Consider the following 22147-nt stretch of genomic DNA (forward strand, 5'->3'; position numbering starts at 1 on the left):
CTTTTCATTGATGTTATCAAAAGACTTCCCTATGCATTCTCCCAGGAACTGGGAACTTACAAAGGGATCCTGTGTCACTCTATCTGGACTTGGCATCTGCCCCAGAGGGAGCAGCCAGAGTCTGACATCTGGGGGAGCCCGGCTGGGTGGGAGAGGGTGGAGAGGAAATGGATAGAAAGACAAGGGACAGAAGGCTAGGTAGGTGAGTCTCAGCTTTCTGTGGAATCTGGCCATCTGGCCAGGGGCCAGCGGATTACCCACACGGCAGAGCACAGCAGCTGCTGAGGGGTCAGAGAAGCCCCCGCCACTCACTCTATGTACTTCAAAGAGATCTTCTGGGGCTGGGCGCAGGCGTAGATCCGCTCCTGGATGTGCAGGGCTGCCAGTCTCAGCGCAGAGCTGCATTTCATTTCCACAGCAAAGCGCTCCTGGAGCACGTCGCTGCAGCTCTGGAAGAGATCGGATCAGGGGAACTGGGAACCAGCAACAGAGGAACTGTGTTCCTAGTTCTCTCAAGCCAAAGGCAGCGGGCCCAGGGGCTCAGCCTCGAGCCCTGGTTCTGCCTGCGCTTGGCCGTCTGACCTTGGTTAAGTTACTAAGACTCTCTGAACATTGCTGTTCCTCCCGTTGCTAAGTGGGGATAGTTACGTCTACCTTGGGTGGTTTCTGTGGGGTTTAAATTAGATAATGCTTCGGCAAGCAGGTATGAGGGGCACAGTGCTACGCAAAAATAAAGTATTGCTGTTATTAGTTGCTACCGTCATTTCTGTAAGACTTTGGGCAAGTCAATCCACCTCGTGTGAGTTCCCTCATCTGTAAAAGATTGATGCCTCCCAAGTGATTCCTTTTCATCAGAATAAAAATGACATAGTAAATTTCACCTATGGAGGTAGAGGAAGGGCAGCAAAAGGCTACAGGGACCGAGGAAGCCATTTTTGGCTTCACCACTAAATGGGTGACCCAGGCAAATCACGTGACCTTTCATCATTTGTAAAATAAAGCTTTGAAGCACTAAACCCTCTTTTAGCAATAAAAGCTGTAACTCTAAAGATCTTAAATGGTGTTAGGAAATGTAGCATTTACATTGAGGACAGCCTAAATTTCATTAATACATCACTGATCTCCGAAGATCGCAACTCCGTGATGGAAAAACGAATTGTAAGGGATGTTCAGGGCCCATTCTCCTTCAGATAAAGATAATCTACACCAGGGAGTTGCTTAATTGCCTTGAGCTCATGTTCAAAATAACCCAATCTCTAGGTCCATCTAAGCAAAATAAGCCGGGCAGAGAAAGACAAATACCATATGACCTCACTAGTATTTGGAATCTAATGAACAAAATAAAATGATGAACAAAATAGAGCCAGAGGCATGGATACATTGAACAGACTGACAGAGGTCAGAGGGGAGAGAGGCTGGGGGGACTGGTTAAAGAAAGGTGAAGGGATTAGCTAATGAACATATATGCATAGCCCATGGACACAAACTACAGTGTGGTGAAGGCCTGGGGAGGGGGACAGGGATGCGTGGAGGCGGGCACAGGGGGGCGGGAAATAGGGAACACCTGCAACAGTGTTGGCAATAAAAATTTAATTAAAAAAAAACACCCAATTTCATCTTTGAGAACGACCACTGTTATTTTAGGAAGCACGGAGCCAGTCACCTGCAGATAGAGGTATTCAAAGGCCACGGGGTCTTCTTTCAGGAGGTCCAGGGGGTCCTTGGGAACAAAACACACCCTGAAGAGGCAGCGGTAGTCTTGTAACTCTTCCTTTTCCACCACCTGCGATGGGGAAGGGAGATACTATTAATCTTAGCTGCCTTTGTTCCTGCAATTATTCCACACACACAAAAAAACTAAAAAACAACAACAACAAAAACACCTAAAAAAAAAAAAAAGATAATGAAAGATAGTTCCCAGAGATTTCAATTTAGTGTTTCCCAAGGCAGCGCGGGCCTTTGCTCCTAATTTGACTTTCCCAGGAGTATAAAATGTAAAAGGCTCAAAAGAGCAAAGTTTCCCACTGACTCCGTTAACCTATTCCCCTTCCCAGGAGAAATTTTTGGAAAGAAATCTCCAGTTTCTTATAAGCCCTTCCAGAAACAGTCTCTGTATAAATATCATACATGCTCCCATTCATGCTTTCTTTCCTACAAATAATAGTATAATCTACATTATATATATTCTGTACCTTTTCTCCCCACTTAAACTATCTTAGGGATTTAATGTGTTTCTCTTTTCCAATGCTAATAGAACAGAAGTGATTTTTAAGAAACGTGTGCAAGCACCAGTAATGGGAGGAGGGTGAGTAGAGTCAGACTCCATCTGCAATGAGGAACGCTGAGAGTGGCTTGCACAAGGTCATGTCTCACTCATGCTGTTGCCCTGCTTAAAAAGCCCCTTCTCCTTTTCCAATTGTGGAGATCCTACTCCTCTTGGTAAGAGGACACACTCAACAAGGATTTGTTGAACTGACCTGTGTTGGCTTTAAAAAGTTGGTACAGCAAATCACTGAATGGCCAAAAGACTGCGTGGTGCAGAGGGACTGTTTGTTCTGTCCTGCCCTCAGGGACCAGCACTGGGGTAAGTCTCACAAAAAGGGCTTAGACACAGCAACAAATGCTTCCCTGACATCTCAGAGGCAGCATGCTCAGGGGAAGTTCATCCGAGCTGAAGCAAAAGATGGGGCTTGACTGGCTGTGTTACCTTGAGTACATCACCTTACCTCTCTAAGCCTCTGTTTCCACATCTGCAAAATGGGGCCACATGGGAAAATCAGGCCTGACTCTAGTCCTGTTAGCTCCAGGTGGAGTGACTCTGTGCCTTCTTGGCACAAGAAAGTGCATCAAACCTGCCGATGTGCTGAGCCCTGTGCCCCTAGCCCGGATCTCCTCACCAGGAGCAGGAGCGGGAGCAGGAGCAGGAGCAGGAGCAGGAGCGGGAGCAGGAGCGGGAGCAGGAGCGGGAGCGGGAGCAGGTCTTACCTGCTGGATGAGCTCCTCCTCATGCAGCAGGTGCAGCCGTGAGACGTTGTACTGCTCTTCCAGGACCAGCGCAAAGTACTCCGTACATCGGATCGACAGCTTCTCCTTCACCGTGAGGATGATGTCCTGCCACACAGAGAGGCATGGGGTTCACCTGAGGAGCAGGCTGGCCCCTCAGGCTCAGGCCCGGAACAGGGAGGCCTTCCCTGGCCTTCTCTCTGCTCCTCGGTGCAGCTGGGGAGAGAAAGGCGGGTGCTCACTGGGTCCACTGCCAGCGCAGGCAGCTGAATCTTGACAGGACACCCATGAGACTTCTCATGCCCCTCCTGGCGCTGCACCCCCTCCTCAGGCCGCCCATACAGCTCTCCTCTCTTGCTTTACTTGGAAGACTACAGCCACCCCTGGGGGGCTGATGCCTCCCTTTAAGGTCAGCGGATTCATCTCTCTGGAGTCTGCATCTTCAACTGCCTACCAGATTGAACCCCAGCACCCACCTGCTCTGTAGCTGTGAGAAATTAACCAGGTGCTTCTGAACCTGTTTCTTCCTGAGAAATGGAGGATAGTGATGCCTATTTAGAGTCGCTGATCGGATGGGATAATTCATACTGTGCCGATAGAGTTGCTATGCCACAGCGGCTCCTGGCCATCACCAGGTCTCTGCTGCCTCAAGGCATTCACACATGCTGTTCCCGCTGCCGGGCACACTGCCCCCATTGCTATTCACAAGGCTGCTTCTTTCTCTTCAGAGAGGCCTACTCTGGTCACTGTATCTAAATCTGACTGCTCTGCCATTTTCCATCCTAGGGTCCTGTTTATTTCCCTCATCACTATTTAATATTATTTTCTTCAACATAAGCTATGTTCTTTTTTTTATTATTGATTTCAGAGAGGAAAAGAGAGGGAGAGAGAGCTAGAAACATCAGTGATGAGAGGGAATCATTGATTGGCTGCCCGCTGCACGTTGGACCGAGCCCACAACCCAGACATGTGCCCCTGACCAGAATCGAACCTGGTACCCTTTGGTCCGCAGGCCAATGCTCCATCCACTGAGCCAAAACTGGCTAGGGCTAAGCTATGTTCTTTAGTGAGAGACAGTATATTAAAACTAAGTGAATGGGTTCTACAACTAGACTACCACTTACTAGCTGTATGTCCCGGGATAAACTGCTTCCTCTCTTTATGCCTCATTCTTTTTTTGTCTGTAAAATAATAACAATGTTAACACTATCTCATAGGGTTGTTGTGTACATTAAATGAATTTCCCATCTAGGGCACGTAGAACAGTACCTGGCAGATGGCAAGTGTTCAATACACACTAGATTTGGTTTCTTGCTTATTGCCTCTCATCCACTGAACTCGCTGAGAACGTAATACCCCGAACGGGGCAGTGCTCATCTGACTGGCTCTCTGCATCAGTTAACGTGACACCCTGAGACTGATGTGCCCCCTCCACCCCTGCCCCCCAGCAGCCCATTCCCACCTGCCCTTGTTCAATTCTTAGTTGCCCTTCAAAGCTCAGCTCAGGTCCAGCTTCGTTCCAAAGCCTTCTCTGGTGTCCTGACCGGATGGAACAGGTGGACTCTTACCCCTACACTGAGCACTTCCTTGTCCCTCTCCTTACAGCCCTTATTTCATCCTGCCCTCAACTACTGGGCGCTCCTTGAATGTCCTTCCTCCCTCAAGTAGGCAGTAAGCTCCTGGAATACAGTGCCCACCCTTTACCTCGCTCTCTACCTCACTCTCTGCCCAGAGCATCTTGTAGGGGGAACGTGTTAAATGTAAGTGAAACTGATTTCAACTCAGGACAGAATATGCAGAGGCCTGGGCCTGCCCTGACATCTCACCTGGGTTTTTAGCTGCTTTGTCTTTGGGGTAGCAGATAGCGGGGGGATCACATACAAGAGGCAGGGAAGTCCAGTGGTTAAGGGTGAAAGCAAGTCACTTCACCTCTCTGAGCCCTGATTTCCTCCCCTGCAAGATGGCGATGAAATCTTGCTGGGTGGTTGTACAACTAATGAGATAACACAGTGCTGGGCTTCTTGCAGGTGCTCAGACTATGGTGGTTGTGAGACCACCAAGGCAGCCGCAGGGCAAGACGCGGGGGATCCCGGGAGCCAGCAAATTCTCACTGGGGAAGAGATTCAGGTTTACTCTTAATACCTTCACAGTGGTGTCTGCTTCAAACTTGAAAGCTTTGGTCTGTCCATTCTCCAAGTACAGCTTGAGCACGTTGGGCATACACAGCAGAGAATTTCCCTGGAAAACACAAGGGTAGGGGTGAAGCTAGCCCTTCCTGCCTCCTCATGCCACGGCGTGATTCCTGCATCGGGAGATTTCTCCAGTGGGTGCGGCCTATGCCACAGAGACAGGCTCGATTTGTTCAAGAGACATGGGACCTGAGAGACGGGGGCATACTGATAGCATCGCACCAGGATCATCAGCTGATACCTCACTGCTGGTTGCCATCCTTAGGGGATGCAGTTTAACAAGTCAGATGACAAGCAGGTACAATGAGATGAGTTCCTCCTGTTTATTGCCTGCTGCAGGTACGACCTGCTCCTGCTCCTGGTGAGGTTGGAGTGAAACCCTGGAGACCTCCCCTCCCCTTGCCCCGTTTCACTGCAGTATTCTCTGTAGGGAAGCATCATCAAAGGGCAGAGGGCTGCTCTCTGCCTCCACTCATCCCAACCATCACCCCATGCTCTTGGGATCTCCCAAGGCATCGCCACTCTCGGAGGGCTTTTTGGAAAGGAGGCAGAGGCCTGGTCAGTGTTTGGTGACCCCACGCCAGCCAGAATTCCCGAGGTGGAGCAGGGCAGGGGGTGTTCCCTTTGGGTCTGGAGAATGCCCCAGGGCCAGCTCTCATAACAACGGACCTCTGAGTGTTTAATGCAAATAAAGAACGTCCTTGGGGCTAGCGTCCTCCAGAACCAGTGAGAGGTTCTTCTAGAGTCACAGAGTTCTAAGCTGGAACCAGTGTTGTTCGTGGGTTCTAGCCCCTACGTCTCATCACTGTGTACTACTCTTAAAAACACATGTTGAGCCCGGCTGGTGGTTGAGCATCGACCAATGAACCAGGTCACAGTTCAATTCCTGGTCAGGGGACATGCCCAGCTGTGAGCTTGATCTGCAGCAGGGGGTGTACAGGAGGCAGCCCATCAACGATATCTGGCCAGTATTTCTCTCATCATTGATGTTTCTATCTCTCTCTCCCTTGACCTTCCTTTCTCTGAAATCATTAAAACACATTAAAAAAGAGAGAAGGAAATCTTACATTTAAAACAACATCACATGTTGAATCTAAATTTAATGTGATGAAGAGGTTCAACTCATTTTCATAAATGTGAACACACAGAGACTCGAATATTGCTGAGTGACAGATCTCGGGTCTTTTCTGATTAATGCATTGGGCCTCCCACGGGCCCTTTCCTGAACAAATCCGCCTTTCCCTCTCAGGTCGAACGGAGTGTGGTCTGTGAGGCAGCAGGACATGTAGAAAATAAGGGCTCTGCAGATGTGAACCTGATCACCCGGATCTCTTGTTTAAACGGCCAGGACTCCCCACTTGCTGGTCTCTATGTGAGAAGATGAGGACAAGCTCTAACCTGGAAATTTCAAAATCTAATAGTGGTCGCTGAATTCAGAATGGCAAAAGCTACAGACTACTGGAGGAAAATGTGTAGATTATGAGTAAATGAGTCTTTTATCTAACAGTCCACATTAAAAACATCAAACTCCGGCCAATATTTTCTCTTTACTAATATGTCTTCTGAACCCGCAACCCTGGTTCTCCTCAGATCAAAGGAGCTAAACAGCATGTCGTGGTAGAACACAAAGAACGGAAGCAACAGAGACCTGGGCTCCTGTTGTTTTGTTGTTGTTTTGCCATGTGATCTCAGAGGTTAATTCTCTTAACCTCTTTAAGCCTCGGCTTCTTTTGTTACCATACCTCCCTTGCAGAGTATTGTGGTGACTAAAGATTATGTACACACCCAGTTTAGGTTCACACAATAGAGATTCAATAGATGGGCTCTTAAAAAATAAAAAAGCCAGTCCTACTACCATCATCACTACCATTGTATATCACCTTCAGAGGGAATACTGAGTTTAAAGACTCAACAGCAGAACCTAACAGCTGGAATCTGTTGAATGTCATGGGCAGGAGAATGGCCACAGAATAACCGAGAGCCACACCCAGTGCTTTTCTCCCTGGCCCCCTCCCAGAGCCCCCAGAGAGAACTCTTCCCATGAGTGCTTGCATCTCGCTGGGGGTGCACCGAGCCTCTAGCAAACCCACTGCACGTCCTCTGCATCCTCTCCGTGCTGTGGGGTTCCAGAGTCTTAGGCTGCTGTGTGCCAAGAGGGCAGCTCACCAGCCTCACACAGAGTCACTTCAATGCCCTGCCCGGGACGCACCTGGCTGTGTGCGCTGACGAGCACTTCCTCAGCGAAGTGTACCTTCACAGGGTTGGTCTTCAGCCTGGCTCTCTTCTCCTCGGTCAGGAAGGATGACTTGGGGACTCCCTGCAAAACAGTAACATGACACGTTTTATTTTTATTATTATCATTTTTTTATTGTCTAAAGTTTTACATATGTCTCCTTTTTCCCCAATTGACCCCCCTCCCCCGCCTTCCCACCCCAGGCAAGCGCCCACCACCCCAGTGTCTGTGTCCATTGGTTATGCTAATATGTAGAATTCCCCCTCCCTACCATTTGTCTCTAGATCAATCTATTCTTGTTCATCAAATTAATATGACACATTTTAGATCAGGACTTTCACAAGCGCCACACACACCTTCTCATTCTTAAAAACAAAAACTCCGACAACTGCTAAGGATTCAGTTAACACCCACAGAGAAGGATGGCATTCCATTAAAGACCTCTTTTCATAAAATCTAGGGATCCTAACACACACGATGTTCTTATGTGTCTGAGAATGATCAAATATTCAATACAAAAATGACTGTGGTCTGATGAAGACAAAGAGAACTGGCCTGTGACTAAGGGGACCTCAACTGCAATTCGAATTCTGCTACTCAGCAGTTGTGAGAACTACCTCAAACACAAATTCTTATGGAAGAAAACCAGTTTGGTGTGAGTGTGTCTCGTGTGTGTGTGTGTGTGTGTGTGTGTGTGTGTGCGCGGCACGCACAAAACAAAACAACATAACTCTGTGCGACTTTGGCCAAGCCATTGACCCTCTTTGGCCTCCAGTCGTCCCTCCAGCACAATGTGGGGAGCTGGAGCAGAAAGACCACCTGCAGGGTTCCCGGGAGCTCTCACCCTGTGATTTACTCTTGGCCCCTCTTTGCTCTTCTCATCTTTTGGTTGGTACCTCTTCTCCTCAGAGGTAAAAAGAGTCGTCACAGGTTGGTAGAGTATGTGGTCAAGCCCTTGGCTTAGACCATATCAGACTAAATTGTGACACTTACAATAAACAACAGCTTACATGGTCTAGACCTGTGGTTGGCAAACTGGGGCTCGCGAGCCACATGCGGCTCTTTGGCCCCTTGAGTGTGGCTCTTCCTAAGCATTAGGAGTACCCTAATTAAGTTAATAACAATGTGCCTACCTATATAGTTTAAGTTTAAAATATTTGGCTCTCATTGCCGACCCCTGTCTATGTGATCTTCTTGGGTGAAATCATGATATGCTATTTCCCAGCCTGAAATCCCATGTCCTGAACCTGGAAAATCCTCTAGGACAGCCTCGAGAATGTTTACATGTGTTAGAGTCCCAGGATGGAGCTCTGGGCCACATTCTGTGTAGCTGAGGCAAGAGACAGAGAACAGCAATCGGGGAAACTGCTGGAAACAATGTTCATAGACTCAGATGTCAATAGACCAATGCCATGAAACACAGGAAGTGAACACGTGGCCCTGAAGTTTTAATGCAAGTAGATAAATAAGATCTTATGGCAACTAGGACCTTGGTGTGACAGGGTTCATGACTATGATTCAGTATTTCGAATATATAGTTTGTTTTTTTTAAAAAGTTCCGTAGACGGTGAGGGGGCAATAGCAATGTTTCCAGAGAAGAGGTACACCCTCAACTGAAGAAATTACTTAACCTCGATTTGCTTTGTTTTTCAAACAGAATGATTTTCCAACCAGAAGAGATAGAAGGAATAAAGGAAAGAGAAAATTACAACCCAAAATAGTGATGAGACTACCACACTGCTTTGAATGTATTCAAGACTCCTATCCCAGTGACTATAAGGGGTTGATGGGCCTATTATATGCATCAGTCGGCATCACCCACAGAACAGAGAATGGAAGAAATATTAAGAAACTAAAAATGGTTAAGTATCAAGTTTCCCAGGAAACAAATATGGAAGATTCAAAAAAACACCTATTAGTAAGCTTGTTAATTCTTGGCAAAATCCAAGTCAAGAGATGCTCAGAGAGCTTTCAGACATTGATCACTAAAAACCAACACAGAGTTACCAAAAACAAGTCAGAGCTAACCAAGGTCATGTTTCTTTGGATGAGAGGACTCCGGATTAGTAGGCCAGGGTCCTGTGGACATGGTAGTATTCCTTCATTCTTGCAAAATATTGGGTAAGGTCTGCTATAATCCCCTTGTGGAGAAGGCCCGATGCAGAGCCATTAGGTGGATTCAAAACCAGCTGACTTCTACGGAAAATTGTTCTGATTTCTAACTAAGCAACTCAGGCTCCCTTCTGGCTCAATCTTTGTCAATGTTTAGCAACGCCTTAGATGAAGTCAGAGAAATGGGACTTACCAAGCCTGTGAATGACATGGAGCTGCAAGGTGTCATCAGATCTCAGGCAGCAAAAAATTGGGAGGAAAGGTAAAGGGACTAGGAATCTAAAAAGGGTATAACAGAATCTTGAGGACCAGGGGCAGCTATGGGTCAGAAGCCAGGCAACCATCAAGAACAAATATAAGAGGGCGTAGGGGGGCAGGGCTGTCAAGAGCTGAAGAGAACAAAGTAAAATGAGGGATCAAAGCAACAGGTACAACCACCACCACCCTAAAGACTCAAAGGAATGAGCAGTCAGGGGCAGAACAAGGAGAGATGCAGAAAGAAAAGGAATCTGTGGAGGCAACTGCTATTCTTCCTCACCCTCGGGAAAGCAACCCTGCGAGAGTCAGGCCCAGAGCTGGAGCAGGATAAAGAACACCCACTGGCTGGATAATGGAAGAAGGGGCGGAGACTTGGGAAGCGGTTCCTTGACAGGAAGGGAGACTGACTATAGCTGATGACTGTACAAATCAGCCACAACTCCCTGACTGTAAAATACCAGCATGCCAGAACACTAGGCCAAAGCAATGCGAAACGTGGTACTGAGGATCAAAAAAATCAATTGCACAGTGTACGATGGGGGCGGGGGACTGGCTGCGAAGCTATTCATTTGAAAAGCAGCTCAGTTTTTGGTCAACCACAAGGTTCACCCAAGCCAAAAACATGATTGGGGCCTGCTAAAATGTTAACCCAGTCTTGAGCTTCACTAGTATTCTTGGTGCATGCTGCAACTTCACCCTCTGTTCCCTGTGGCACTCATAAAGGTTGACCAGTGATGGTGCTATTCCTTTCTGGGTGCCATCATTTGGGAGGGTCACCACAAAACTGGAATCTGTCCAGAAAGTTATCAGAGAAGAGAGAATTCAGAGAAACATGCCATATAATGAAGAAGTGATGGGGAAGAGAAGGCCACGCTTCCAAAACTTCGAAGAGCTATGTCATACAAGGCTGACTTGTTCTGGGCTAGGACTAGTTGGTGGGAGACACAGGGAAGAAGGGTTTCTCTCCCATGTGGGATCATCCAACCATGAAATGAGCTGCTGAAAAAATATGTTCCCTGTCATGAAAGCCCAACCCACAGCTCCCACGCTTTACACCTCAGTGTCCACTCAGCTACCTGTGTACCTTGGCATCTCAAGCCACCCACCTGAGCCGTCTGATATTAAAGAGAGACCATTTAAAGGCTAAGACCCATTATCCTCAGTTCTCCCTGGGTTCTAAATTAATCCATCAGAAAGAGGCAGACCTAAGCTGATAAAAGCTCTGTGTGCCTGCTTTGTAGAACTAAGAATTAATGCTTAAAAGGGACCTGAAGGGACAAGTTGGGAAATATTTCTTTATCTTTATGCAGTTCTTCCCGGCATCCTGGGTTTGCCAATGTCATTTTATGACAATGTTATGGTTTTAGGAGGCAGAAGAGCACACTGCTAATGAGCGTGGGTTCTGGAGTCTAACTACCTGGAGAATAACCCAGCTCCACCCATTTCTTCACAGGAGACCATGGGTGTGTGAAGCCCCAATGTTCTCATTTGTAAAAAGGCAGGGGGTGGGGGGCTTACAAATTTATCTGCCTCGTAGGATTTTCTTTTGGTAAAAATTAAATCAGACATTAAATATTAGTGTTAACATTATAACAATATATAAATAACTCATATAAATGCAGATCTACACAATTAAACCAAAACATTTTTTTCCATAAAATTCTATGCATTAGAGAAGCAGTAATTGACATATCAACTTTGGATCTTATCATTCCTAATCAATTTCAAGTTATTTGCGGGCCCTAAGAATCTACTCTGCCAAAGATGAGCGCTCCTTGCTGAAGCAAGACATATGGTCATTTGTCTTATGATCGTAAAAGTTCTGCTGAGAGGAGGGGGCTAGACAGTGTTCAGAGCATTTCCGGGAGCACCGAGGGGCGTCAGCAAGGCTAATATCAGGGTTCCCTGCAGGACCTCCAGAGCACAGCAATCACACGCCCCCTTTCTTGGCATCCTTGGGACCCTCAGGAGTGGTAGGGGAATATGTTTTCCTCTCCCTGTATTTTTCATATTTTAAAGGATGCAGCTATATGCCGTTTCCCTCTCTCCTTACTAAACAAGAGTTATTTTTTTGCTTTCATTTCTTGGAAATAGAGAAGAAAAATAACCACCTAATTAAGATTAAGATGTTCTCCATTGAGATGATAATCAGCTAAATAAAAAGAACTTCTTAACACCTGCACAGTCATTTATAGTGAATAGCTTTCAATATACAGTACATTAATATGAGAAAAACCAATGTATTAATAATAGTTTTCCCATCAAGGAACATGATATGTATCTCCTTTTATAGAAAAAAATTTTTTAAAGCATCCTTCAGTAATATTCTAGTTTCCTTCAAACAGGACCCACATGTTTCTTTTCCCTTAAGTTTTCCTATTTTCTTAGATTCTCCCTTAAAGGACTAGCCCTTGGATCTATTTATCAACTTTATCATTTTTCTGTTTTCCAATGCATCATTTAAATTTAAATTTTTATTATTTTCTTTATTCTGCTTTATGTTTGTTTTATTGGTTTTTTCTTTCAACTACTTTTTTTTTCTAAATATATTTTTATTGATTTCAGAGAGGAAAAGAAAGGGAGAGAGAGATAGAAACATCAATGATGAGAATCATCAATTAGCCACCTCCTGCATGCCCCACACTGGGGATTGAGCCTGTAACCTGGGCATGTACCCTGACCAGGAATCAAACCAGTGACCTCCTGGTTCATGGATTGAAGCTCAATCACTGAGCCATACCATCTGGGCTCAACTTCTTTCACTGAATATTTACTTGACCTACATCCTTATTAAATAAAATTATTTAAGGCTATTTATTAATTTTACTGAGTATAGTTTTAGCTGCACATAAATTTTAAGAAGTAGAAATCTAATTTTTAATTATTTTCTAACTAGTCTTACAGGGTGTCCCAAAAAATGCACACACACTTTAATAGCTGATAGTTCAGTTTTGAAAGTGAAATGTATTTTAATAAACACTGCCTTTATAATTACTCAAAGTGTGTGTGTGTGTATACATTCTTTGGGACACCCTATATAATGGTAGTTTTGCTTTTTGACTTGATTCCATCTTTACGTAGGACATAGCATTTTTATTTCCAAATGGGTTGATAGTTTGAATTCGTTTTTGATGATTATTAATTTCTATTTTATTGTATTTTGGAAAAAGAGATCTACAGAGTTCCTTATTTGGGGAACTTGTTGAGTTTTCTTGGTAGCCTGATATGTGGTCAATTATATTAGATCATTAAGTGCATTATTAAAATTCTCTATGCCTCTATTTATTTATTTATTTTGTCTTTATGTGGCCAAAGTCTCTCAGAATGAGAATTTTATTTCAACATTTCCTCCTTGTTGGTTTTCTCTTATAATTTGTTCTATACTCTCCCCCATCTCACATATGAGGGGCCCTGGATGTGGTAGTTCAGGATGGTTGTTGCCTCATCTATGCCACTCCTTGACTTGTGAGGAACCTCAGAGCTGATAAAATACTTTCACATCCAACACCTTGTCTGGCCCTCAGAACAACCCATTGGCATGGCCATTACCGTCATCACCACTTTTTTACAAAAGCTACGTCTGAAATGAAATGACGTGCCCAAGTCATACCACTCAGGTCTGTCTGAGACCCCTAGCTGGGTGCCCTTTTCACCGTCCCACTCCGCATAATCACAGGTCTGTCTCCTCAGCTGGACCTCGAGCTCTTGCAGCCTGGACCCACACCTGCTTCCTCCACAACACGGGTGCCTGGGCGACCGGTCTTCCCTGTTTATCCTCTGAGGGATATCTCACAAGGGGGATGGGGTCTTGGGGTTGAGGAGGGTGCAACTGACACACAGGACATAGAAAGAGATTTACCGACGTGCAGCGAACAACTGTTATGGAAAGAGAATCTTCAGCTTCCCTGAAAAAATAAACAACACAAAAAAACTTTCGTCATTCTGGGTGATGTGAGTGTGTGTGTGTGTGTGTGTGTGTGTGTGTGTGTGTGTGTTAAATAAAAAAGACGGGCAGGATTACAGAGCAGCTGCTCTCTCCTCAGCCTCTTTGGCTCAGGAAAATTGAGAAGGACGTGAGGAAAGGAGTGCTCTGCGAAGGAATTTACGCGGTCCCAGAGTGCCCCATGAGGGGATCTTCAGATACCTGCCTCTAGCTAGCATCTAGTCTATGCCTACAGCCACTGAATTAAGTCTCATAGACTTAATTTCGTCTGTATGATGGAGAATTCTTCCAGTTGCTATGACCACTTGCTAGTTTTATGTTAAGAGAAAACATAGCAGTAACGCAGATATTTTAGGTTGCTATATCAGAAAACGTAGTGCCAACCATATCCACTCGTTTAACTGAGCACCCACTGTGTGCCTGGTCTCAAGGAGATCCTGTCTAGACAGAAAGTGAGGCATTTACACAAATCTCAATGACAAGGTAGAAGGTGGTAGGTGCCATATCGATGGAAGTACACATACACCAATCAGGCTGTATCTGCAATAACATTTAAGAAGAGATATCCAAAGGGCGAAAGAAGAACAAAGAGACTGAGGATCAGCTTAGCCCAATCTTTGGCATGTATTACAACCCTACACATTCTCAAAGGGCAGGGCCTATGTATGATTCATCTTTACATTCCCCGCAGCATCCAGCACAGTGTCTTGGCCATAGTGAGGGGTTGACAAATAGCGTCCTGTGCCTCCCAATTGCTTCTGTCGGTGGATGAAAGAGAGTAGATCGTAGCCGAGATGGAATTCTGAAATGGGGCTGTTGTTGCTGCTCTACGGGATGCGGGGTCCTACTAACATCCCGGGGAAACCATCCCTGTCATCCTCCTCTGCTCTGTGATAACCCGTGCGACTTTGGATGACGGGAGGCATTTTGTACCTCAGAATATCCACCACTCGTTCGTAGGAGAGGTCTTCAGCCGGCTCGTTGTTCACCTGGAGGATCTGGTCGCCGGGGAAAAGCTTGCCGTGGGCGCAGCCTCCTGTTAGACAGAAAAGGAGGAACTGGTGCTGGCCCCGGAGCACCCACACCTGAGTGGCAGCCTGACGCAGCCCCCAGAGCTCTGGATCGCCCCTCCCCCAGCCTGAACCCCCGGACAGCCTCAGGCCCATGTTGATCTCAGTTTTCTTGTTTACAAATCTTGGATAATGTACCTACCATCCATCATCTTCAAGGGATGACAGGAGAGACTGTCCTGGGAAAGACGACTAGCAGGACTCCCTGATCAACACAGCTGGCCAGTAAGTCTACTACATTCGTTTCTAAAGAACTGTGTTTGTGTGAACTGAAATGAATAGATTTTTAACTAACGCCAGATCTAACATCAATACATGGCTGGCGTGTGAAAGCAAACATGAAGCATTTCCAGCCTGCTTCTCTTCGCTGTGATACAGCCTCTATTTTACAAAGACTCAAGTGAAAAGAAATCAATGATTTCTATTACTGTCTGACCAGAAACTGTCCCCAGCTCGGCAGGTTCGAAGAGGAGCACTGGTGGATCCAAATACTGTCCCTGCCCCTGAGACGGGCCAGGGAGCAGAGGGTGGGCAGAGCCCTGCTTGAGGCCAGCAGGAGCCTGGGGTTCAGGTCAGCAAGTGCACTGACACTTCCAGCACCAGAGGAAGGTGCAAAAGCCCAGGAGAGAATTAGGCCAGAATTAGGTGTGCCCTTTCTACTCCCTGGGGTAGCGTTTTCTGCATTGTGTTACAGGAGAGAGAGATGGGAAGAGAACCAGGGCTTTTTGCCCCCAGGAAGCCAAACTCCTTCCCAATTTCCCAGCCAGCGCCTACCTGGTGTGACGGCCACCACTGTGAGGGGAAGGCTCTCGGAAATGTGAAACCCATAGTCCTGCAGGAGGGCATCTTTGTCTACTTTTACTGTGTGCTTCACAGGGATGAGGGCCTGGGTTGGGATCCCAGGGGACCCATCGGCTGCAGCGACTTTAGCCCTGGAAGAGAAGGAGAATATAAATAGAGAGAGACAGGGGATCCTAAGTGGTGGCTACAAACCAGGTCAGCCCTAGCATCCTGGGGGAGGAAGAGGCAGAGCTGAGTGGACCACTCTCCTTGGACAGATAAGACACAAACACCGGGAGATAAAACACCAAGGAGCACCATGTCTTGAACTGCTATGGGCACTCAGAGGGGAGAGCAGCTTTAACTTTGGGGGGTAGGGGATAAGGAATCAGGGAAGCATTTGCTACCTGGAAGAGGTGACATTTGAAAGATGTTGAGGATATACGCTCACGGCCCAGATCCTGTCATAGTGACTGCTGCTGAGCGGAGGGGTGGGTGGGCGGGCGGGTGGATGGATGGATGGATGGACGGATGGACGGACAGGCATTCCAAGCAGAAGGCACCACTTGAGCCGAGGTACAGAGAGGAAAAACAGGGACCGCAAGCAGGACTGAGGAGTTGTTTGGTTTGGATGGCTGATGATGCCCACTTCATACTGTGTCTTTGCTGAGTCTTTTACCTGTTTTGTTTTTTGATGGATTTTGCTTTCCTTTCAACTTTGTAACTGGATTACAGAGTAGCTGCTCTCTCCTCAGCTTCTGTGGCTCAGGAAAATTGAGGACAGGATTTTCAACATGAAAGCCCCGACAGTGAGATTTTCTCTATATTAAATTTTAAAAACATGTATGTTCTCTATATACCTAAAATCAGGTCAGTTGAAAGTTATATTTTCTATCTCTCAAAACCACAAGGTGAGTTACAAACGATCATTTATCGGATTGTAGCAAATGATTTTTCTCCCTCTAAGAGTCAGTGGTTCTTTCTGGGGAAGGTCAAATTGTGTCGGGATGAGGTGTTTATTGTCACTATAAACTACAGAAACGTGGAGAAGGAACAGCTCCTCGGGCCTCTGCAGTTAAGGCCTATCATTCACTCTCAGCCATTTCCCAAACCCTGTCTGGATCTCTGACTAATGCAATAGGACCTCACTCATCTGAGAATCCCCTCTCCGTCATTTATCACAATCTCCTATTTCAACGCGGACCAGGAAATATGAAAAACAGTCTCGTGGAGCCAAAATGGCATGGGACAAGTCCAAGTGCAAAGCCTCCTGCTCGTTCCTCACCCAGGAGCTCCTCAGACAGCAAGTGTAGGCTGTCTGAATCGAGGGTGACCGGACCCACACAGGTTAGAAGCAAAGAGAAGATTTCTTCTAGGCGAGCACATGGGTAGTACTGAGCAGTGTTAGCAAATAGACCTAACGAGAGGGAAGAAGTAGAAAGCTGTGAAAATTTGTACCAAATAAAACCCATCGCTATTCCTGATTTTAAAAAATAATGCCTTATAGCTATGAAAGGGGTCTTCTAAATATAATAAATAACATAGTACACTGATGGCCAAAAATCAACACCTATATCCCTTTAAAAAAGGAACAGGAGGGATGCCTTAGACACTACTCCTATTTAATGTAGCAGGAGGAATGCTTGTAATAGTTTTCACAGAAGGAAAAACAATAAGAGGCACAATTAGCAGAGGAAGTGGAAAAGTACCACTTAAAAACAAAAAAACAAAACAGATGATGATATCCACTGAGAAAATGACCAACAGAGAATTGCTAGTGCTAAAAAAATAAGTTTGGTGAAGCTGCACGATAAAAACATAACCACAAAAAGCATTCAACAAATTCATTAAAAACAGATTAGTTGACTGTGTATTAGGGGGTAGGCCATCGTAATGAGCTGATGCAATAGAGGACGACACAAGTAGTGGGAAGAAGTTATGCTGGATTCCAAACTAGTCTCCCTGGAGTTCTCAAATACATTGGCTTATGCACAAGCTCTTCCCTCTGCCTAGAATCCACCCCACCCCAACATACATACTCTCTACAGATTCCCCCAACACACCTGACCATGCACTTGACCTGCCCAACTCCTACTCTGTCCTCTGGTTTTGGCAGAAATATCTGCCTCTTGCCCTAACCGGTTTGGCTCAGTGGATAGAGCGTCAGCCTGTGGACTCGAGAGTCCCGGGTTCGATTCCAGTCAAGGGCATGTACCTTGGTTGCGGGCACATCCCCAGTAGGGTGTAATGACCAGTGTGAAGTCTCTTGTTCGACTATAGTTCGTATGGCAAAAACTATGTCTTTCTTATCCCATGTACTGAATCCAATGCTAGGCATGGAGCAAGGCTTGGTAAATGTTTGGAGAACAGAAGAGAAAACAAACCTTATCCCGTGGTTAAATAGGACCCATTTTGATGCTTTTCCAATGGGTAGGCTTGTCTGACTTGTCCATTTGGAAGGGTGTGTTCCTCAACAATAGTAGACAAATGAAGCCCCACTGTGTTGACTAATCCCTAGATAGTGCCAGTAGCTCTGGCCCAAAGTCTGGATTTGACATCTTCCCCGGAGGCCACGTTTCAGCTTTTGTTTGGAAAGGGATTGCTTAAGAATATGACCAGACCATGGCCTCTCCTCACACACACACAAAATGTTCAATATCTGACGGGAGCTGAAGAAAATGGTCTCTGTAGCAAAATTTTCTTCTCATGCAACATTTTATAAACATCAAACTAAGGACTGGTAATCCCAAAACCTATGTCTGCTGCCTCCCCCTGCAGAACACGCCCACGGAAACTGTCCTTCCCTTTTTGAAATGTACAACTATTTGCAACGATCAGTGTGAAGTCCCTTGTTCGTCTATAGTTCGTATGGCAAAAACTGTCTTTCTCGTCCCATGTGCTGAATTCAATGCTAAGCATAGAGTAAGGCTTGATAAATGTTTGGAGAACAGGAGAGAAAACAAACCTTATCCCATGGTTAAATAGAATCCACTCTGATGCGATGTAATAGTTTCAAATCGTAACTCCAAAATCGTTCCTATGATATTACATTGGAACAGAAATAAGACCTGTGGTTACACTAATGGAATTCCTGTCCTATAATTGAATCTAGCCTAAGGTAGAACCAGGAAAAAAATGTTAAATTTATCATGAACATAGTCCCATGTAGACCAATTCCATATTTTATGGGCTATCAGTTCATATTGAGCTGATCAATAACACAAAAAAGGAAAAATACCAGATTATGCTTCAAGTATTCTCTAGCTTTTTATCCGCTTTTTATATTTTACCTCTCTGTTGTAGCAACAAAGAATTCATCTTTGAGTTCCAGCAGGGTGTGGAGAAACTATTTTGAATCTATGTTCAAACACTGTATTATGTTCAGCTTAAGTGACTTAAAAACTAAAGTCTGGTATAAGCTGGATTTTTAATCTAAAGTTTATTCAAGGAAAGAATAAATAGAGGTAGCAGCACCCAATCCCAGAGAGAAATGCTTGTGGCTGTGACAGTTCCTAGGGGGTCGCTGAACATATGCATTGTGAGTAAGTGCTATAGGGCAAAGGGCTATAGTAAAGAGAAGGAGAAGTTATCCCATTATTACGTTCAAAAGGAAATTCAGGAGACAATGGCAACTCTGCAGTGCAGTGCAGAGCCTCTCAGCCTCTTCTCCTCGAACCTTTCCACTCTTGCCCCTGGGACAAAATGCAATAAAAATTGGTACCATTATTGGGATACTAGAAAGTCTAATAAGGCCATCCCTATAATTAGCAAACAGACGATGGTGGTAATGAGCAGGTCAGTTTGGAAACCAACGGCAAGGGCAGAGACACTAAGTTGCCAGGGTGCGTGTGTGTGCGCACGTATGCCTGTTTGTGTGCACATGTGCACAGGCATGTGTGTTCATTAGTAGTAGGATTCAAGATAAGTTGAAAGAAGCCACCTTCTTCAGCCCTGAGGATAACACCAAGCACCAAGAAGAAGACATCAAGTTGCATTCAGCTCTTGGCTTCTTTAAGTCTCACTCTATAAAAGTAACATTTCCAGATGAAGCAGAAGAAAATTCAGTAAGTCTTATGCTGCATAGTTTTAATGATAGAATAAACTCATTTTAAAGTTCACATGGAAAAATAGGCAGGTAAAAAACTAAAAACAAAGAGTAATAAAAGTCCCACTTAATAGATAATGTAAACAAGTTTAATACAGGCGTGTGATACCAGGCAATTAGCCCAATGGAACAGAAGAAGTAGCTTAGAAAGAGATCCAGTCTTCCACTCACAGACACAGGGATTTCCGAGATGATAAAGAGGGGTCATAGGTCAGCAAAGAAAGGAAAGATCACTCACAGTTAATGGTAAGTCAAACTACTTGCTATTTTGGAATAAATCAAATTAGATCTTCATCTCATAGCCTATGCTAAAATAAGCTCCATATAAAATAATTAAATATAAAATATTTTAACTATTAAGTTGAAAATTAAATTAACCTAATTTCATTAATTATTGGATGAGGATTTTCTAAGCTTAGAAGCAATCAAAGAAATTGCCAAGAAAATACCATTTAACTACATAAAAAAAATTTTTGCAGGAGAGAAAAAGTTGGTATAATTAAGGAGATAAGTATACTATAACTCTCATTTTATCACTTCTACAGTTATACAAAGCTGTTAAAAAGATGACAATGAAATTCAAAGCAAAATGCTTACAAATTAGTTTGTGATTTAATGTCATTATGCTGCAGCTTTTACTAAGTAGTCTGCATTACATTGTTTATGCAGAAATTCAAAACATGTCACAGAGACCATTTGGGGCATTAGCTATTTCTAAAAGAGCACTGATACAGTAAATGTTATTTTTATATTGGAATGTGAAATTATGTAATGAGAGAGTAGTCATCTTCATCATATCTGAATAATTTTGCATCTGAATAATTTTGTATCTAAATAATTTTGTACCTGAATAATTTTGTATCAGATATGATGAAGATGACTACTCTCTCATTACATAATTTCACATTCCAATATAAAAATAATATTTACTGTATCAGTGCTCTTTTAGAAATAGCTAATCCCCCAAATAGTCTCTCATTCAAATTGAGTACCACTGTCTGAATTTGACTAGTGATTGTAAATAGCCACCCACTGAAAATTAATTTTAAATGTAAGCAATCAAAGCAACTTTGGAAGTTGACACTCTTCCCCAGAAAAGCACCATTTTTGGATGCTTTATAAAGTTCTAACATTACCCAGGTTCATAAAAGTTATCAATTTGTTTAGTGAGTTTTGGAAATGAACAGTTATTTTTAACTAATTTGTTCCCAGATGATTCAATTACACTCTGACATAGGTTTAACATTTATGGGGGGGAAAATGGCAATTATAAGTAAAGTACAACCAGCTGAAGTGAATGGCAGATTTTTAAAGTCTGAAAAAAATAACAGGATTGCTACAAGATACATGCAAACTTATAGGGCTGCAGATGAATTTGTTTCCTTTTTCTGGACTTTAAAAAACATTTCAAGGTACTTTTTTTTAAAAAATATATTTTATTGATTTTTTACAGAGAGGAAGGGAGAGAGATAGAGAGTTAGAAACATCGATGAGAGAGGAACATCAATCAGCTGCCTCCTGCACATCTCCCACTGGGGATGTGTCCGCAACCAAGGTACATGCCCTTCACCAGAATCGAACCTGGGACCTTTCAGTCCTCAAGCCGACGCTCTATCCACTGAGCCAAACCGGTTTTGGCTCAATGTACTTTTAAAATTTCTTGCCCTGGCTATCAGGAAACTCAGAGTCAATTTTTGTATTCAAATGTGAAATCCTACTTCTAATTGGTTTACCATTTACACTACTCCAGGGAAACTGCAAAAATTGTAATTATCCACCTCAAACTTAGCTTTTCAGTTCTGTAAGAAAAAAAATTTTTTTATTCTTACCCAAGGACATGTTCACTAACTTTGAGAGAGGGAGAGGGACAGGGAGAGGGAGAGGGAGAGGGAGATGGATTGGTTGCCTCCAGTGCATGCTTCGACCAGGCATAGAACCCAAAACCTAGGTATGTGCCCTGACTGGGAATCGAACCCATGACTTTTTGGTGTATGGGGATGACGTCCCAACCAACTGAGCCAGGGCAGCTTTTCAGTTCTTGGTCATCAAGTAATCTGAGGGCACAAAGAACCCAGACTGTATCGAAGGTTCAGGGTTAGAGATGAGAAGCAATTTAAATAATTGTGGTTTATCCTAGAAACAGAAATTATGTCTTCCATGGACAGTGCTATGAACCTGTCCCTCTTTTTTCTTCTCTTTCTCAAGCACTTGGCAAACAAAATTCCCTAGACCAGCGATGGCAAACCTTTTGAGCTCGGTGTGTCAGCATTTTGAAAAACCCTAACTTAACTCTGGTGCTGTGTCACATACAGAAATTTTTTGATATTTGCAATCATAGTAAAACAAAGATTTATATTTTCGATATTTATTTTATATATTTAAATGCCATTTAACAAAGAAAAATCAACCAAAAAAAAATGAGTTCGCGTGTCACCTCTGCAACGCATGTCATAG

At 44.4% G+C, this 22147-nt stretch overlaps 1 protein-coding gene across 2 annotated transcripts in view; it reads right to left on the bottom strand.

Annotated features, from left to right (window-relative positions):
- The window catches only part of FRMPD1 (FERM and PDZ domain containing 1), a 38937-nt gene that overhangs the window by 14015 nt on the left and 2775 nt on the right, over positions 1-22147 (bottom strand). The window contains exons 2-9 of one of the 2 annotated variants that reach the window (XM_015560517.1): positions 15583-15740; positions 14672-14774; positions 13655-13700; positions 7402-7509; positions 5146-5241; positions 2986-3111; positions 1664-1783; positions 313-449 (exon numbers count right to left, since the gene is read on the bottom strand). In XM_015560517.1, the coding sequence (XP_015416003.1) occupies positions 313-449; positions 1664-1783; positions 2986-3111; positions 5146-5241; positions 7402-7509; positions 13655-13700; positions 14672-14774; positions 15583-15740 (894 nt within the window). Of the gene's footprint in view, positions 1-312; positions 450-1663; positions 1784-2985; positions 3112-5145; positions 5242-7401; positions 7510-9453; positions 9654-13654; positions 13701-14671; positions 14775-15582; positions 15741-22147 lie in introns of those variants that run through there. The other variant, XM_015560518.1, reaches the window with a different exon arrangement.

Source organism: Myotis davidii, unplaced genomic scaffold, assembly GCF_000327345.1.
Source record: "Myotis davidii unplaced genomic scaffold, ASM32734v1 scaffold534, whole genome shotgun sequence".
NCBI classification, from domain to species: domain Eukaryota; kingdom Metazoa; phylum Chordata; class Mammalia; order Chiroptera; family Vespertilionidae; genus Myotis; species Myotis davidii.